Source organism: Megalobrama amblycephala, linkage group LG6 (genome assembly GCF_018812025.1).
Source record: "Megalobrama amblycephala isolate DHTTF-2021 linkage group LG6, ASM1881202v1, whole genome shotgun sequence".
NCBI lineage: Eukaryota > Metazoa > Chordata > Actinopteri > Cypriniformes > Xenocyprididae > Megalobrama > Megalobrama amblycephala.
This window is the reverse complement of record NC_063049.1, coordinates 33829457-33849314: the sequence shown is the minus strand read 5'-3', so window position 1 is coordinate 33849314 and position 19858 is coordinate 33829457. Positions and strand designations below refer to the sequence as shown.

The following is a 19858-nucleotide window of genomic DNA, read 5'->3' as shown; positions in this document are numbered from 1 at the left end:
ACGCCTCATGGACAGCGACATGACTTCGCAGACCGAAGTAATCGATAGTGGGCACATAATTCATAAGAAGAACAGATAAATTAAACGTACAAGGAGTGGACGTAATGATGAAGCATTCAATCATATATTTTAGCATTACACAAATATCCATATAAACCCGAATTTCTGAAACATTTTATTAAGTAACATCGTATTTCTGCTCGGTAATCTACCTCTTTTGTCTTTACTGGATGTCACACATGCGACGAAAAGCATGTCGACGTTCTCCACATCCACAGAAGCAATATTTTCTTAAAGGACTTCAGATACAATATCTAATCAACAAAGTATGTAACTACATTTTCTATACACAGTGGCTTAATTTGGATTTTGTTACTTTCTAATATTTTTCGCTCTCTATATATACAAAATTGAACGAACTGCATGTGGTTCGCGTTGCTGTGTATATTGTCGCATGGACCTGAAAACGTGGTGTTGCAGGAATAGTTGCTCACTTTCAGTATATAGATTGTCTGTTTGATTAATTTACATTATAACTGGCTATCGCAGCTTTTAGAGGTGGTTATGAGCCTCATTTGGTAAAGCCGAAAATCTAAAACACCATTGAACAACGTCACTAGCACAGATCTGGTTTAATCTGTTAATTTTGATAAGGTAAAACTAATGTATGCTGCCATCGAGATGAAAAATATGACTTATGAAGTAGTGAAGTGGCATTTGCCCCATGTTATGTGTAAGCCGTTTCACTGAGCATTTATTTTGGCCACCACAAGCTCAATATAATAATATAATTTTTCAATAAGCTCAATATAATAGTATTTGGAGGCGAACAGGTTCCTACGCAGTTTGGAAAAGTATGGAGAAGCCTTTCAATGTCCAAAAACTCATTATTCAGCTACAAAAATGAACTTCGAGAGGAGCATTTTGCTAAATATATGCTCTATAGGCTATTGCATATTCATTGTATTTGTACTTAAAGGATTAGTTCACTTTCAAATTAAAATTTCCTGATAATTTACTCACCCCCATGTCATCCAAGATGTTCATGTCTGTCTTTCTTCAGTCGAAAAGAAATTAAGGTTTTTGATGAAAACATTCCAGGATTTTTCTCCATATAGTGGACTTCAATGGAGCCCAAACAGTTGAAGGTTTTTTTCAAATTTTATACGTTTTAACAATAAATGCTCATCTTGAACAAGATCTCATCTTCTTCTCTATTTGAATTCCAGCAGTGTAGACACTGCCAAGTGTATTACTGCCCTCCACAGGTCAAATTTTGAACTAAATTGTCATATACAATATGCTAGTGCAAGTATATAACAATTAGTTCAAACTTTAACCTGTGGAGGGCAGTAATATACTTAGCAGTGTCCACACTGCCAGAATTCTAATAGAGAAGAAGAGAGCTAGTTCAAGATGAGCATTTATTGTTAATATTGTTTTTTTTTTTAGAAAATGAGTGATGGTTTCTCTAGATAAGACCCTTATTCCTCGTCTGGGATCGCGTAGAACGCTTTGAAGCTGCTTTTGAAGCGTCAACCGTTTGGGCTCCATTGAAGTCCACTATATGGAGAAAAATCCTGGAATGTTTTCATCAAAAACCTTAATTTCTTTTCAACTGAAGAAAGAAAGACATGAACATCTTGGATGACATGGGGGGTGAGTAAATTATCAGGAAATTTTAATTTGAAAGTGAACTAATCCTTTAACATGTGCTTCGATATTGAATGTATAAATCCGTTTTATGACAGCCACCATTTAAATGTTTAGGCCTGCATTAAAAAAAAAGAGTAGAAAAATAATTGTCTTTAAAATTAAAAAAAAAACTTCCTTATGTGTAATTTAGCCTATATGCAAGTAGCTTACAAATCAATTTTAACCTAATATTATAATGATGTACCAGCTGTAGTTCCCTGTATAGTTTACAGTATTAGTTGAGAGAGATTTTTTTTCTTTGAGGAAATTTGCCGTGTACTGTACCTGATAGGCCCCAAATTAATCAATACTGAATCAAAAGTAATCAAATCAAAATCAAATCGCAAGCTTCTGAATCGCATTCAACTGTGATTCAATTTGTCAATGCTCAGACCTAGTACCAATTTATTTATTTATTTATTTTACTTGAAGCAAATGTTGTTTTTTCCATTTTCCATTGCACCAGAATGCTTCATTTACATGTTAAAATCACAAAAATCTTCTCCTGGGGAACGATGCCCCCAGACCCCCCTACAGCTACTTTGTTCCTACACGTCACCTTTTTCACCTCTCTTCACTTTGCAGATATGTTTATAAAGTTATGAATTTCTAAATTATTAGGGTAACTGTCATACTGCACTTGTATAGGCTACTCGTACTCATAGGCTACTCTATAAAATGCTTCAATACCAACAACCAATACCGACAACAGAGCAAACACTGACCAGAATGGATAAATAAATCACAGAAGGATGTCTATAAAATAAATGTATTGAATTAATAGACAAATTAAATAATTACGCCTATGTGGCGAGTGGTATGGTCGGAAAGGGAAACAAACTAAGTTACTACGCCACCCTGTTAAACAGGGAATATATTAGTACTTGTAGATTAATCCCCAACAAAAGTCACACAGGTACGTGGTTTTAAGAAGAGAAGGGCCTAGACGTGAATACTAAATACAAACTTTATTTCAACAATCAAACACTAATTTAAAAACCACTAAAAGACTGTAGGACCCGGACTACAAACATGAAGCAGAGAAAACATAGAAAAAGAGACCAAGGCTTACCAATGGCAGAAATTGTTTGGAAGGAGGTCTGGAAATTTGTGTATGGAAAAGTATGGAATTTTGAAATGGAAAATGTGTAGGAACCCCGGGGCGAAGCATCTGATACACATACTACCATTTTGGGTGAAATGAATGGCTAATATTTAGCCAAATAATGTAAATGTTTTTATACATTTCATATTCATTACATCATATTCATTCATATCCATTACATACATTACTAGATAATTATGAAATGTATTTTCTTTTATATAAAACTGCCATGTAGAAAATTTACTTTGATAAGCCACAGTATGCAGTATGATGGGCCTTTTCTAAATATGTGTTCACGTGACAAATTGTGCACAGTTTTCTAGATTAAGAGAGTGACACATCTTACCCGAATCCCCTACTTTTATTTTGTGTCTACAGCCTCTGGTTTGCCATGGGTTTAACTAAGCAGTACCTGCGCTATGTAGCGAGTGCTGTATTCGGGGTGATCGGCAGTCAGAAAGCCAACCTCGCGTTTGTGACCCTCAAGGGTGGTGAGAAAGGTCGATATGTCGCTGTGGGAGCCTGTGAACATGTCTTCATATGGGATGTCCGCAAAGCTGAGAAGGTATTTAAATGTTTTAAAAGACCACTTAGTAGTACATTGACTCATCAGTTTATATACACTGCTAAATGTTACGCTCGCTTTCTCTCTCCTTTAATTTTCTCAGGTTCTTATACTTGAAGGTAAAAAGCATGAGGTGACGTACCTGTGTCCCTCTCCTGATGGTGTCCACATAGCGGTGGGTTATGAGGATGGAGGTGTGCGCATCTTTAGCCTGCTGAACGGTGAAAGCAACATCTCCTTCAGTGGACACAAATCAGCTGTCTCAGTCATTAGATACGATGCACTGGGCGCTCGTCTTGTCACTGGCTCAAGAGTGAGACTACAATTTTAAAAAAAAGTAGTTTTTTTTTTTTTGGACATTAACTTTTGCATGAACTAAAGTCATTTTTTATGTTGTTGTCTTTCAGGACACAGATGTGATTGTGTGGGATATAATCAACGAGAGCGGTCTGTACAGACTCAAAGGACACAAAGATGAAGTCACACAAGTTTTGTTCTTGGAGAACAAAAATCTGCTGATTACAAGGTAAATCAGCCTTTACATTTCATTTGAATGAATTCAACACTTGAAAATATTTGACACTTTATATTATTATTTATTTATATTATTATATTATTTATTTATATTATATCTATATATTTATATTTTCCGACACTTTGAACATTTCATTCATTAATACAGTTTATTCACTATAGTTTAAAATATGACAAGATCTCAGAGTTAAACTGTGTCAGAAAAAATTAATCTCAATTATGTCAGATAACACTTAAGCAAAACATGGTCAGGTCAAAGTGTCTGAATAATATTTGGTTCCAAATTTTTATCAATTTTACTGGTAGTCCACTGTATGAAGAATTTTTGGGTATAATATGTCACAGTTTACTTTATTTTGCTATTCTCACTTACATAAATTAACTATAGTGTCCTGCACCCACTAGTAAAAATATATCAAAAATATCAAAAATTTCTGAATAATTTTTAGGTTGACTGTGTACAGTACAGTCCAAAAGTTTGGAACCACTAAGATTTTTAATGTTTTTAAAAGAAGTTTCGTCTGCTCACCAAGGCTACATTTATTTAATTAAAAATACAGTAAAAACAATAATATTGTGAAATATTATTACAATTTAAAATAACTGTGTACTATTTAAATATATTTGACAAAGTAATTTATTCCTGTGATGCAAAGCTGTATTTTCAGCATCGTTACTCCAGTCTTCAGTGTCACATGATCCTTCAGAAATCATTCTAATATGCTGATTTGCTGCTCAATAAACATTTATGATTATTTTCAATGTTGAAAACAGTTGTGTACTTTTTTTTTCAGGATTCCTTGATGAATAGAAAGTTCAAAAGAACAGCATTTATCTGAAATACAAAGCTTCTGTAACATTATACACTACCGTTCAAAAGTTTGGGGTCAGTAAGAATTGTTATTTTTATTTTTTTTAAAAGAAATTAAAGAAATGAATACTTTTATTCAGCAAGGATGCATTAAATCAATCACAAGTGGCAGTAAAGACATTTATAATGTTACAAAAGATTAGATTTCAGATAAACACTGTTCTTTTGAACTTTCTATTCATCAAATAATCCTGAAAAAAATATTGTACACATTAAATGTTTCTTGAGCAGCAGATCAGCATATTAGAATGATTTCTGAAGGATCATGTGACACTGAAGACTGGAGTAATGATGTTGAAAATTCAGCTTTGCCATCACAGGAATAAATTACTTTGTGAAATATATTCAAATAGAAAACAGTTATTTTAAATTGTAATAATATTTCACAATATTATTGTTTTTACTGTATTTTTAATGAAATAAATGTAGCCTTGGTGAGCAGACGAAACTTCTTTTAAAAACATTAAAAATCTTAGTGGTTCCAAACTTTTGGACTGTACTGTATACATATATATATATTTTAGTACTGCCCTAGACTAATGATTTTTCGAGTCGACTAGTAGTTGTTCATTTAACATTTAATTAGTCGACTAATCGCACCTGTATATTAATAAGCCATATAAATAATAATAATGAGCCTTTAATTGCTGATACTATGTGTACTGACTCTATAATAATTCTGTGTGTGTCATGTTTCCTCAGCTCCAAGGACAGTTTTGTAAAGTGGTGGGACTTGGACACACAGCATTGTTTCAAGACCATGGTGGGACATCGCAGTGAGGTAAATCGAATCGCTGTAAACTGTTGAGTCTTTCTTGATCTTTCTGAAATAATTAACACAACACACTAAATGTGTTTTCTTGCCGCTTTGGCATCCTAGGTGGACATAAAGCCAGTGTAATTGCTCATGAGGTGTTTTCTTATTTTACTTTTGGAGAATGAGTCTCCAGCACTGTCCAAATATCTGTTGGTGTTATAATACAGTGCAACCTTGTCTGATCTCTGTAGGTATGGGGAATGGTCCTGTTGAACGAGGAGAATAGGTTGCTTACAGGGTCTGCTGACAGTGAGCTCAGAGCCTGGGACATTCAGTACATTGAGGAGGTAAAGAGATATCACTTATGCTGGATTACAGTGTCGGCTGAATTACATTTCAGTACAGTCTTGAATGATCTCTTTACACTGCGTTCCAAATTATTATGCAAGAGACAAATCAGTAAGATTTCAGTACAATAAACATTCAGATTTTAGTTTTTCTAAGAAAATGTTTGTTTGTTTATTTATCCATGTCTTTTTAGATAACTGGTATCAGTCTCAGACAAAATAATTTGCCATATCTATGGAAACCCTACTTAGAGGTTGTTCCACATTATTAAGCAAGTCACAGTTCTCATGCAATATGGGGAGGAAGAAAGATCTTTCTGAAGATGAAAAGCATGAAATGGTGCAATGTTGTGCAAAAGGCATGAAAACAACTAATATTGTGTGAAACTGAATGGAGATTATCGAATTATCATAAGATTTGTGCGTGATTTAGAGCACAGCAGAACTCGGTCAGATAAAGGTTTATTGAGGAAAGTTTCTGTCAAAAAAAATTTATTGTATTAAAAGGGCAGCTATAAAAAAAGCCAGTGTTGAGCAGCAAACAGGTATTTGAAGCTGCTGGTGCCTCTGGAGTCTCAAGAAGCTCTCCATGCTGGCTGGCAGTTGTGCGTAAAGATGCATTTCAGCCACTCCAAACCAAAGCTCACAAAGAGAAACATTTGCAGTGGATTTAGAAATACATGAAGACTCATTTTTAAATAGTTTTATTCACTGACTAATGCCGTACTACAATGGATGGTCTAAATGGATGGATTTCTGGATGGTTGGTGAGTGGCCACCACGTTCCAACAAGACTGCGACGTCAGCAAGGAGCTGGCGGGTGATGATTTGGGCTGGAATACTGGGAAGTGAGATGGAGGGTATTAAAATGACTTTTGCAAGATATATGGAGTTCATAACTGGCCATTTTCAGCTATGGTATAAAAAGGAGGATAGTGCATAGTACAACGCACTATTGTACAATGCACTATGCACTATCCCATGTTGCAAAAAAACACCACAGCAATAAAACTGTTTTATAAATGTATTTCTACACCCACTGTAAATGTTTCTCTTTGTTAGGTTTGGTTAGTGGTGTCTTGCATCTTTACGCACAACTGCCAGTCTGCAAGGAGAGCTTCTTGAGACTCCAGAGACACCAACAGCTTCAAATACCCGTTTGCTGCTCAACACTGGCTTTTTTATAGCTGCCCTTTTAATACAATACATTTTTTTGATAGGAACTTTCATTAATAAACCTTTATCTGACCATTTTCTGCTATGCTCTAAATCACTCAAAAATCTTATGATAATTCGATAATCTCCATTCAGTTTCACACAATATTAGTTGTTTTCATGCCTTTTGCACAACATTGCACCATTTCATGCTTTTCATCTTCAGAAAGATCTTTCTTCCTCCCCATATTGCATGAGAACTGTGACTTGCTTAATAATGTGGAACAACCTCTAAGTAGGGTTTCCATAGATCTGGCAAATTATTTTGTCTGAGATTGATACCAGATATCTAAAAAGACATGGATAAATAAACAAACAAACATTTTCTTAGAAAAACTAAAATCTGAATGTTTATTGTACTGAAATCTTACAGATATGTCAATTGCATAATAATTTGGAACGCAGTGTAGTCTTAGAGAACTGACATTGATCTCATTTTAATGTGTTCAGAATAACACCAAATGTCTTCACAGGGTAAAGAAGTTGGGGAACCACAGGAAAAGAAAGTCAGAACTCTTCTTAAGGATGAGGAGGAAGATGAGGAAGGACTTGATGAAGAGCCAGAAGAAGTAATATTTCTTCTATCCAGTTCACCCTATTCAGTTTGTGTTCAGTGGATACCAGTGACTTGACATGGCATTGTTTAAAAGGGTTTCATTCATATGTTTACCAAAGATCTGATTTCTGTCTACAGCGGATACTCAGCTGTAAGAAAGCCGGTTCTGTTCTGAGGGAAGCCAGAGACAGGGTTGTATCCTTGGTTACAGATGCCAAGGCTAAAGTGCTTGCATGCCATGTAAGTATATATTTCATAGTTGTGAATACTTTTTTCTCCAAAAAAAATGGCATCCTTCTGAAAAGGATTCCACTTTCATTATCTTGGTCAATAACATTGAGAAGTCACTAACTAAAAGCAGCTACACAATAATTAGGCAAAAATTAACATTCTCTATTTCCTCTTTCTTATTCAATTTCTCACATGAATCAGTTCATCTGAAACAGAAACCATTCAACGATTCAGATGTAGTGCTGGGTTTATTTTAGTGAATATGTTTGTTCGGATTGTGTGTAAATAAATCTTTTCATAAAATGATTTACTGACTCATTTGAGTCTGTGCACTTAAGGCCTTGTGCAAAATTTTCATCTTTTTTGTAGAGAAATGTTTTAATTCTGCTGTAGTTTAGGTATTTCTAGTTTATATTGTGTATATATATATAGTATATAGTATAGATGTACCTAATTGAGTTGTTTTATCACCCTAATTGATTTCCTCATTATTTATGTGCCAGATAACACAAGTGCTATTTTTAAAATGTTCTGTTTATATTTATAGATGAATATATTGCTTCTTACTTCTTACTATTGCTTCAGTTTAATTCAGTGTTTTGTTAGCTGCCTGCAGTGTAGCTTTACTTTCTTCAGTGTGCGAGTAGTTTATAGATAGGAAATCTTTCACAACAGTGTTAGTCAGATATCCAGCTATAAGGAATTGAGCCTGTATCATATGATAACTTTAAAAAAAATCTCCACAGGGCCTGGATGCTACGCTTGAAGTCTTTACTGTACTATCAGAGGAGGAGGTCCAGAAAAAAATGGACAAAAAACTAAAGAGAGCCAAGAAAAAAGCAAAGTGTGTGAGACCTCTGTTTTGAAATGTGAAATTGTTGCCGAGTTCTTCCTCAGTGCTGCCCAATACCAATTAATAAAGAATAGTATCCTGAATAACTGTTATGTTTTGCAGGTCTCAAGAGGGAGGAGAGGATATGCCTGAGCCTGTAGTTGAGAGAAAGTTGAGTGATGAAATCCAAAAACTGGCAAATATAAAAGCGTCATCCAAGATCAGGTCAGACAGTACTCCTGCAATCAAGCATAGCTCCCCTTGTATGCGTTATCAAGTATTGATGGCAATGTTTTTTTTTTCATCTGCAGATCAATGGACTGTCTTATGGCTCCTAATGGAGAGATGAAGCTTGCTCTTCTTCTACAGAATAACACAGTGGAGACTTATACACTGAAGACCACAGAGAAAAGTCCTACTGGCACTAAAACCTCTCGGCTCACACTGAGTGGTCATCGTACAGATGTCAGAACACTGGCCTTTAGCTCAGATAACATAGCCATTCTCTCCGCCTCTGGAGAGACCGTCAAAGTGTGGAACAGGTGAGTGTGATGAAGCCAAATATTTTCCATCACATATAATTTTTTTGCATTATAGATTTTGGCAAAAATCTTAACAAGAAGTATCTTCTTCTGTCAGGTCCACCTTGCAGGTCATCCGTACCATGGGATGTGAATATGCTCTCTGCTCGTTATTTGTTCCTGGAGACAGACAGATTATCTTAGGAACGAAGGTATGTAACTGTTCACTTCTCTAACATCAATTGATGAGAGTACAAAGAGATCCAAAAATTAAATTCTGTCATTACATTAAAATTTAATTTCAAACCTGTCATATATATTAAAACTAGGGCTGGGAGTTTGAGTTAATTAGATTAATTAATTACGGGAAAAAAATAACGCGTTAAATTTTTTAACGCACTTGCCCCGCCCATAGACGTACATAGGTCATCTGACATTTTCTACAGCTGACTGATGATGAACATAATGCAGGGCAACAACTCACTGTGTGATATAGCCTATAGAATGCAGTTTTTATTCCTTAAAATTTAAGATATGAAAGGCGATCGATTTGAACCTTTTGAAGTTCACTGCTAAATTCAAACGTGCTTTCGGGCTTTGTCTGCGGTGGCAGCACCCATCGCACGTTATAGATCAACTGATGTGATTTAAGCGACAAATCACATTCAAATATTAGGCGCCAATTTATGTTTTGTCGTTTGGTGCCCACAACTGAACCGTCCATAACCAAGCGTGCACACGTAATATCTGAGCCAGAGTAGAGCCTTGAGGACACTATATTTGAGAGCGTGCGAGTTTTGTGGAGAGATTCGTGCTGCACTTAGTAACCTAGCTTTCTTGGTAGCCTTCAGTAAATTAACTTCTTTAAGAAAATGATTTATAAAACATCAGTTGACCATATGTTTACAATTTCATATTTCCATATTGATTAAAAAAATAAAATAAAGTTATAGATGGCCTATAGTTCTATAAAGATATAGTTCACACAAAAATTAAAATTTAGTCATCATTTACTCAAACTCGTGGCCCAAAAGTTTGTGTAATAAATTCTATGTTGAATCAAATAAAATATTTATTTCTGAATCTACTTTTTGTAATGTCTATTTGATGCTTTACACAATAATGACTTCAAATGATCTTTTTGGGATAATTTCTCAGCCAAATTTGATGTGCGATAAATTTGTGATTAATTAGATAAAAAAATTTAATTGCTTTCCAGCCCTAATTAAAACATCATTATAAACCGGCATGGCAGACTTTCTTCTGTGGAGCACAAAGGAGATGTTTTGCAGAATATCTGAGCTGCTCTTTTCCATACATCCATTAAAAAAAAAAAGTAGATTGTGACTATGGGCTATCAAGCTCCAAAAAATACAAAAAGTCCTGTAAAGTATTCCATACTACTTGTGCACTAGATTACAAATCTTCAGAAGCCATATGTTTTTTTGTTTTGTTTTTTTGTGTGTGAGGAATAGACTGATATTAAACTAGTTTTTAATTGAATTGAATTTTTGCACACTTATTCAACAGTGTTATTTTGGGTTTAAGTGTTATTTTGGCATTATTTTGGTATAAATAAATTTTTTTTTTTTAATAAAAAAAAATTGTTTAATATTTGTTTAATATTATTTGTTTAATATTAGTTTTTCATCTAATATTTATATTTTGTTTTGTTATTTTAATTTAGTTATTTTATCAGTAACAAACTGATATTCAATCTTGGTGTGTAAAAACATTGTGCCAGGTTGGGAGTCATTGACAAGTGAACGCTTGCATAACAGTTGGTCGGAAGTGATGTTTTATAAGTTTAAAAAGTTTAAAATATTAGTATTTTTCAATTCCTTTAAAGGAATAGTTCACCCAAAAATGAAATTTTGTCATTACTCATCCTTAATGACAGAAATTTCATGTCTTCCCAAACCCATAAGACCGTTGTTCATCTTCGGAACACAAATGAAGATATTTTTGATGAAATCCGAGGGTTTCTAAACCACAAATAGGCAGCAACGTCATTGCACCTTTTGAGGTTCAGACAGGTAATAAAGACATAGTTAAAATAGTCAACGTGACTGCAGTGGTTCAACCTTAATGTTATGAAGAGACAAGAATACTTTTTGTATGTAAAAACAAGACAAAAATAATGACTTTATTTAACAATTTGAATTACGCGGTTGACGTAGTGAGCTTCCGTGTTTACGTCTGAATGCCGGCTCAGTATTGGTCAAAGCCGTGCTGTGATCAGCACGAAGCATGAGCGTGATGCTGACACAGGAGTCGGCCAGTAATAGTAATTTTTGGGTGAACTAACCCTTCAGTTCATAAATAATGACCTAAACTACAAAAACTAGATCTTTGGTCATTTTTCATTACTTTTGTGTAGCTTGTTCCTTATTTTGTTCCTTATTTGTCTTCTGTCAGAGTGGGAAGATTCAAATTTTTGACCTGGCTTCAGGAAGCCTTCTCGAGACGACTGATGCACATGAAGGAGCTCTTTGGTCCATGTGTCTCTCTCCAGACCAGGTAAAATATTGATCTCTCTATGGATTAAATTCTCATCCCTATAAAACACCACAGTGACTTCCTGAGGATTTAAGCTTTATTTGGCTTTTTCATTTGATTTGTGTCTGTGTTCATACAGAGAGGGATTGTAACTGGGGGTGCTGACAAGACTGTGAAATTCTGGGACTTTGAGCTCATAAAGGATCAGGACTCTGGAAATAACAAGTGAGTTTATTATCTCTGATCACAAATCACGACTCTCTCATCCAGGTTTCTCTTCTTGGCTTTAATGTATTACTGCTTTGTGTAATCCTCAGGAGACTGACGGTAAAGCATACGCGCACCCTGCAGTTAGATGAGGATGTGTTGTGTGTGCGCTACAGTCCTGACCAGAGACTGCTGGCCGTCTCTCTTCTCGACTGTACGGTCAAAATCTTTTACACAGACACGCTAAAGGTAAACCACAAGAACAGTGTTGCAGCATTACAATACCTTCCTCACACCAAAAGATGGCGTCTCGTATGTTAAATCTATACGATTGAATGATATCCAACAAAAGACTACTGTTAAATTATTTGAATTACATTTACCAAGGGATATTGCACCACCAATAAAGATACGAACACTATATTAATCTCAGGTCATCTTACCATTTGCACCTCGTAATACCACATGTCTCAAATGTATTTCCAGAGCTACTTTTTTATTGGATTAATATACGAATTTTTTTTAAAAATACTTTTTTGTATTGTTTTTTCAAAGTAAATTATTACATTTTATTAAAATTATTTTAATTTTATGGACCAGTGATGAAGCAGGACATGTCATTTTCATTACCTGTGAAATTGCAATTCAGCAAATTCTACTTCCTGTCAGTCCAATTCAATTTCCTGTTGAGTGAAGGCTATTGAATTCCAATTATACACACTTAATACCAACTGTAAATGGGGCCACAGTGTCTTAAATGTCAGAGAAATGTCAGCACAATATAAGCTAACTAAACGCCACAAATGTAATATGCCTTTAGTTCAAAACAACAGGACAGATATGTGAGCTGTGCATAATAAGAGATTTGCCCTCTGTCTCAACTTCCTCTAGTTCTTCCTGTCGCTGTATGGACACAAGCTGCCCGTTCTGTGCCTGGACATTTCACATGTGAGTGCACTAACTAACACTACACATCCCGTAAGTCATTTTGACGGATGACGTAATTGTGCTCAAATGTTGTTTGTGGCTTGCTGTGCTTGTTTTGTAGGACAGTGCTTTAATAGCCACAGGATCAGCAGACAGAAACGTGAAGATATGGGGTTTGGATTTCGGAGACTGTCATCGCTCTATGTTTGCACATGACGACAGGTAATAAAAACTCTGCTGCTCGTATAGTGACACATTGCTGGCACAGTCTGTTCCCTGTTACATTACCTATACGTTTTTTTTTTTTTTTTTTAGATATATTAGTGAATGTTATGATACCGGTTGATGACAAGTACAGTGATTTCAGTGTTCGGTCAGATGTCACCTACCTATGGTGTTGACTACTCTTCAGCGCTTGTGGGCTGTAGTCGCTGGATGACATCAGCCCAGATGGTCATTATTTGTCATCCTGTTTTTTCCCTGTTGTTTTTTCCTCTATAGTGTCATGTTTCTTCAGTTTGTCCCTAAAACCCATCTGTTCTTCACCGCGGGAAAGGACAGAAAGATCAAGCAGTGGGACGCTGACAAGTTTGAGCACATCCAGACATTGGAGGTGACCTTCTCTGATAGTTGGACAGCGTTCAATAGGCATTTTTCCATAGCCGAAATGAGTTTTCCAAAGGTCGCTGAGGTGGAAGTAGCTGTTATATTGAAAGGATTAGAGTTATAATAAGAGTCCAGTCAATATGCAGCAGAGGCTGATTGCATTACGTAAGCCGCAGTCTGCTTTTGCTTAAGCCCTAATCAATGTAATCACAGACAAAGATGTATTGGAACTGTTGTATTATTACAGAGCCTCTCATACCCGTGACTGTGTTTTTGACCCTCTGGATATGTTCCTCAGGGTCATCATCGTGAGGTCTGGTGCTTGGCCATCAGCCCCAATGGAGACCACATCGTCTCCTCATCTCATGATAAGTCCCTCAGGCTGTGGGAGAGAACGAGGGAGCCCATCATCCTGGAGGAGGAGAAGGAAATGGTGAGTGCTTGGTTTTTCAGCAGAATGTCACACAGCGGAAAACAGGTTTGATGGAATTAAATACTGATCGTAAGACCTACATTTACATATGCAGTGGCTTGTCATAAGTGTGCAAGAAATTTTACAAACACTTCAAACAAGTTATATTTGTAATGTTTACTGATTTTAACCTTTAAGTGTTAAAGTATTTGATTACTATGCAAGAGGATTAGGGCCAAGCAATAAAAAAAAATAAAACCATCTCAAGATTAAAGTTGTTAAATTACGAGAAAAAAAAATCGTTAAATTTCGAGAAAAAATTTGAGATAAAATGTTGAGAATAAACTCATTAAATTACGAGAAAAAAAATTGTTACATTTTGAGAAAAAAGTCGAGATAAAATGTTGAGAATAAACTCGTTAAATTACGAGAAAAAAAATAGTTAAATTTCAAGAAAAAAGTCGAGATAAAATGTTGAGAAGAAAGTCATTAAATTACGAGAAAAAAGTTGTTAAATTACGAGAACAAATTCGTTAAATTATGAGAAAATGTTGTTAATTTCGAGAAAAAAGTCGAGATAAAATGTTGAGAAGAAAGTCATTAAATTACGAGAAAAAAGTTATTAAATTACGAGAACAAATTCGTTAAATTATGAGAAAATGTTGTTACATTTCGAGAAAAAAGTCGAGATAAAATGTTGAGAAGAAAGTCATTAAATTACGAGAAAAAAGTTGTTAAATTACGAGAACAAATTCGTTAAATTATGAGAAAATGTTGTTAAATTTCGAGAAAAAAGTCGAGATAAAATGTTGAGAAGAAAGTCATTAAATTACGAGAAAAAAGTTGTTAAATTACGAGAACAAATTCGTTAAATTATGAGAAAATGTTGTTACATTTCGAGAAAAAAGTCGAGATAAAATGTTGAGAAGTCATTAAATTACGAGAAAAAAGTTGTTAAATTACGAGAACAAATTCGTTAAATTATGAGAAAATGTTGTTAAATTTCGAGAAAAAAGTCGAGATAAAATGTTGAGAAGAAAGTCATTAAATTACGAGAAAAAAGTCGTTAAATTACGAGAAAAAAGTCGAGATAAAATGTTGAGAAGTCATTAAATTACGAGAAAAAAGTTGTTAAATTACGAGAACAAATTCGTTAAATTATGAGAAAATGTTGTTAAATTTCGAGAAAAAAGTCGAGATAAAATGTTGAGAATAAAGTCATTCAATTATGAGAAAAAAGTCGTTAAATTATGAGAACAAATTCGTTAAATTACAAATTTGTTCTCATAATTTAACAACTTTTTTCTCGTAATTTAATGACTTTATTCTGGTAATTTAATGACTTTATTCTGGTAATTTAATGAGTTTATTCTCAACATTTTATTTCGACTTTTTTCTCGAAATTTAACAACTTTAATCTCGAGATTAGAGACTTTTTTTTATTATTGCTTGGCCCTAATCCTCTTCCGTATATTACAGATGTATTATTAATTTGTTAAGAATAATATTATCTTTTGACTTGGGTTTGTCAAGACTTAAAAATCTTTTCATTTTTAAATGATAGACATTACTGTTCAAAGGTTTGGGGTTAGTAAGATTTTTTTGACAGAAATTGTTAATTTTTTAATCAGCAAGGATGCATTAAATTGATCAAAAATTCCAGTAAAACATTCATAATGTTACAAAAGGTTTCTATTTCAAATAAATGCTGTTCTTTTGAATTTTCTATTTATCAAAAAAAAAAATATAAAAAAAATCCAAAAATATTAAGCAATTGTTTTCAAAATAATAATAAATGTTTCTTGAGCACCAAATCAGCATATTAGACTGGAGTAATGATGCTGAAAATTCAGCTTTGCATAAAAAATAAATTACATTTTAAAATATATTAAAATAGAAAACATTTTTTTTTAATTGTTATAATATTTCACAATATTTCTGCTTTTACTTTATTTTTTATATTTTTTTATCAAATAAATGAAGCTTTGGTGAGGATAAGAGACTTCCTTAAAAAAAAAAAAATTAAAAATTAAAATATTAAAAAAATTAAATAATCTTACCGACCACAAACTTAGTGTAGATCACTAGATTTTTAAAAATAGATATTACTGCATTTAATTTATGAGTATTTGTAATATATAAAACCTAATTTGGAGCTGCTTTCACAGCAGGAGTGTACCTATAATGCTGTAAAATGCTCACTGGTTTATGTAAAACAGTTGTATGTTTACTGCACGCCTGCGTAAAAAAAAAAAAGAAGAAACTTTATTGGTATTTTCATTCTCCCAAGTGTATCAGCTTTTAAAAGTACATCTGTAAAAAATGAACTCTATACATAACATTAGAATATATTAGCTGACGTGTCTAATATTTTTCTCCCCAGGAAAGGGAGGCAGAATTTGAGGAGTCGTTGGCTAAAGGTGATGAACCCGTGGTAAGTGGTTCTCCTAGAGATCAGTTTTGCCTTCTAAGTTTCGGCGTGGTCTCAGTGTTTCCCTATGTAACTCGCAGGTTCCTGGAGAGACTAAAGGAGAGGCAGAGCCTGCTGGGAAGAAGACCATTGAGACAGTGAAAGCTGTAAGTCTGCAGAGCTGTACACATAAAGAGCTCCTCTCCTTTATAAACAGTAATGGAGAAATGACACTCGTGTTTTGTTTCTATAGGCTGAGCGAATAATGGAGGCCATTGAGCTCTATAGAGAGGAAAGTAAAAAGCTGGAGGAGCACAGAGCCGCTTGCGAAGCAGCAGGGAAGGAGGTATGATGTTTTCTAGAAAAAAAGCATACTCAGATTCCATTAAGAGACAAAACAAAATATTTGATTTGAGTTCCCTTTTAGTCTGCACATAATTAGGACTGGAGCTTTAAAAGTATCATATAATAAGGATTTTAAATCTAATGAATTACTTGTTTTATTTTTGCTTTTTTTTGCAGTTACCACCCCCTAAAATGAACCCCATCCTTGTGGCTTTTGGAAATGTCTCTGTGAGTGTGTGTTTTTTTAATTATGAGTACTGGGCTTGTTTGGTTGTCATATTTGGTTAATAATAAGGGATGCACAATATGCACCGTATCAGATAATGGTCAATATTATTGAATTTTTAAAGGTATATATTGGATAACTTAATAACACTGTTGAATGTTTTGATACCTGAATTCACTTGTAGCAAATAAAATTATTATTTTTACATTCTTTCTTTTCTTTCATTTTTCTGTTATGTATTTTTTACACAAATGAGAATTTCAATATTGTATATTTATTGGTTGTTGACCATAACATAATTTTAACAACATGATTTTGATATCGGTGGATTCTTCTTAATACACCACAGTAAAGAGCTGAATTTATTTTTAAATTAAATTTTCTTAAAACACAAGATTCACCACTCATATTTCCCATGATTTCCATTTATATCTGCAGCCCTCTCGATATGTTCTGGAAGTGATGAAGAAGGTTCGGTCCAGGTAAGAGCTCTTCATCAGCCCAGTCAAAAGCACTATAACACATGCATTTACCCATCTGTTATGTGCCGTTATGTTTTACGGGTCAGTCTGATTCTAAGCTGTGTTTTTCTCTTTATCTCTGTTTCCCTCTGGTGTGTTGATAGTGAGCTAGAGGTGTCTCTGCTGGTGCTGCCGTTTCCCTATGTCCCGGATCTGCTGCAGCTCTTCAATGGTTACGTACAGCAGGGCCTGGAGGTGGAGCTAGTTTGCCGCTGCCTCTTCTTCCTGCTCAGGTATTCATTTTGATTTGTGTTTATTTTACCATTTTGTATTTAAATGACGTTCTCGATAAGCATTGAGCTGATTATTTTCCTAGGCCCATGTGATTTTGGTCCTGACTAACAGTTTTCTTTTACCATTTTCCTAGAGTCCATTTTGGTCAGATCACCAGTAATCAGATGCTGCTGTCAGTCATCGATGAGTTACGGACCAACACGATCTCTAAAGTGCGAGAGATCAGGGTGAGTCCCGATTTCAGCACAGTAAACAGAATGGGTTTAGCCACTGTGATCACTCCTCTCATATGATCAGATATGATTGTGTAAGCATGTGTGTTCTTGCTTACCCATGTTTTCAGGATGTCCTGGGTTTCAACAGCGCCGGTCTTCAGTTCCTGCAGCGTGAGATCGAGAGCAAAGAGGACGTGATGTTCTTTGCTGATGCCACAGACCGTTTTGAAGAGAAGAAGAGAAAGAGGAGGAAACGTGAAAGAGCCGTGCTTACAATCACATGAAACAATGACAAAACTGATGGCTTTCAACTGTTATAGCAGACTCTATAGCTTTGTGCTTTTACAATCCTGAAGAAGCATCATGCTGATGGTTTTTATAAGTTCATGTGTCATTTGTACCTGTTAAAGTCCATAAAGTTTAATTTCTCCACAAATCTACTCACTGAGGCTGTTGTTCTTTAATATCTATATATATGAATCTATACATATAGAATTATTTATGGTTCAAAACTTCAACCAAATTCATGGCCATTATGATGATACTCTATTTGCATCTTTCTTGTACTGTATCTGTATGCACAGCAAAAAATCTTATTTTTGTTTAAGTTAAATTAGTTCTGAAATGCTTAAAATGAGAAAAAAAAACATGCAACAGATTCTATGAAAACATGTTTGCAAATGTAACAACATTGTAAATGTAACCTAGTTTAGGGATTTTTTAAGTTTTTACTGGAAAATAACAAAACAAAATAAGACTAAATAAAAACCTGGCAAGTGGTAACACTTTAGTTTTAGTCTTGTTACATGTTACAAGTAGTTAGTAATTAAAATAAAATGTGCATAATTACATGCAACTAACCTAACCTTAAACCACACCATAATCCTATAGTAAGTACATGTAGTTAAAGGGTTAGTTCCCCCAAAAATGAAAAATCTGTCATTAATTACTCTCTCTCATGTCGTTCCACACCCGTAAGACCTTCGTTCATCTTTGGAACACAAAAAATCAAAAATATATTTTTGATAAAATCCGAGAGTTCTATGGCCACGTACACGCTGCAGCTAAATTCGGTTGTCAGTTCATCTTTTAGTGCTTAATCGCGTTCTGTACACACACAGTTCAGTAAAATACGGGAGCGACAACCGCATTCTACAACCGTATTAACTCCCGAAAAATGCAGGTAGTTACAACCGCATTTACAGAAATTCTATGCAGTGTGTACAGAACCGAAATGAACAACTAGTTAATGACGTTTACGTGCACCGGTGTAACGTGTCTCTCGTGTATGCGCGGCGAATCACAGGGAAAGCACAAGCCTATCCAAATGCTTTATGCCGAAAATCGCGATTCATGTCTGCTCACTTTAATAACTTCATAACCCCGTTTTCTTTATGAGACGAGCTTAAACAACAAGCCAAAAAAGTTTATAATGAGTGACCATGGCAACACAGAATGAGTGCCGCGCGCTGTGTGAAACAGGCCATGTAAGCATAAACAAAACACGACGCCTCCGTCGACTGTGTTAGTGTGTTTAGTTAAATATCTGAAAATAACGAGTGTTTTGTCACTTTAATATTACTTTGGTCACGATAACGGATACCAAACACGAGAGACGCCAGAACGTCGCTATGGTTTCCAAGCTGTCAATCATCGCATTTTCGAGAGTGAGTCGTGTTCCGTACACATGTAACGATAATTTAGGCGATTCACTCCCGCATTTAAATGCGGTTGCCACTCCTGAAACTTACAGTGTGTACGTGGCCTATGACTCCTCCATAGACAGCAATTTAATTACCACTGTCAAGGCCCAGAAAGCTACTAAAGACATTGTTAAAATAGTCCATGTGACTGCAGTGGTTCAACCTTTATTTTATGAAGCGACGAAGATATTGATATTGTCTTGTCACTTCATAAAAGTAAGGTTGAACCACTGCAACCACGTGGACTATTTTAACCATGTCTTTACTACTTTTCTGGACATTGACTGTGGTAGTTAATCTGCTGTCTATGGAGGAGATAAACAG

The 19858-nt window shown here is 34.8% G+C and overlaps 1 protein-coding gene across 1 annotated transcript; it reads left to right on the top strand.

The window, feature by feature from the left end:
* Nucleotides 1-170: 170 nt before the first annotated feature.
* wdr3 (WD repeat domain 3) lies at nt 171-18271 on the top strand. The gene is made up of 27 exons (XM_048194242.1): nt 171-326; nt 3179-3365; nt 3469-3678; nt 3773-3891; nt 5473-5551; nt 5779-5874; nt 7563-7658; nt 7784-7885; nt 8623-8720; nt 8832-8933; nt 9020-9250; nt 9348-9441; nt 11648-11749; nt 11868-11953; nt 12046-12184; nt 12827-12883; nt 12984-13084; nt 13364-13475; nt 13767-13901; nt 16264-16314; nt 16392-16457; nt 16544-16636; nt 16813-16863; nt 17300-17343; nt 17487-17615; nt 17750-17843; nt 17960-18271. The coding sequence occupies exons 2-27, from the start codon at nt 3192-3194 to the stop codon at nt 18113-18115; spliced, it is 2817 nt and encodes a 938-aa protein (XP_048050199.1). The 5' UTR covers nt 171-326; nt 3179-3191; the 3' UTR covers nt 18116-18271.
* Nucleotides 18272-19858: the final 1587 nt, after the last annotated feature.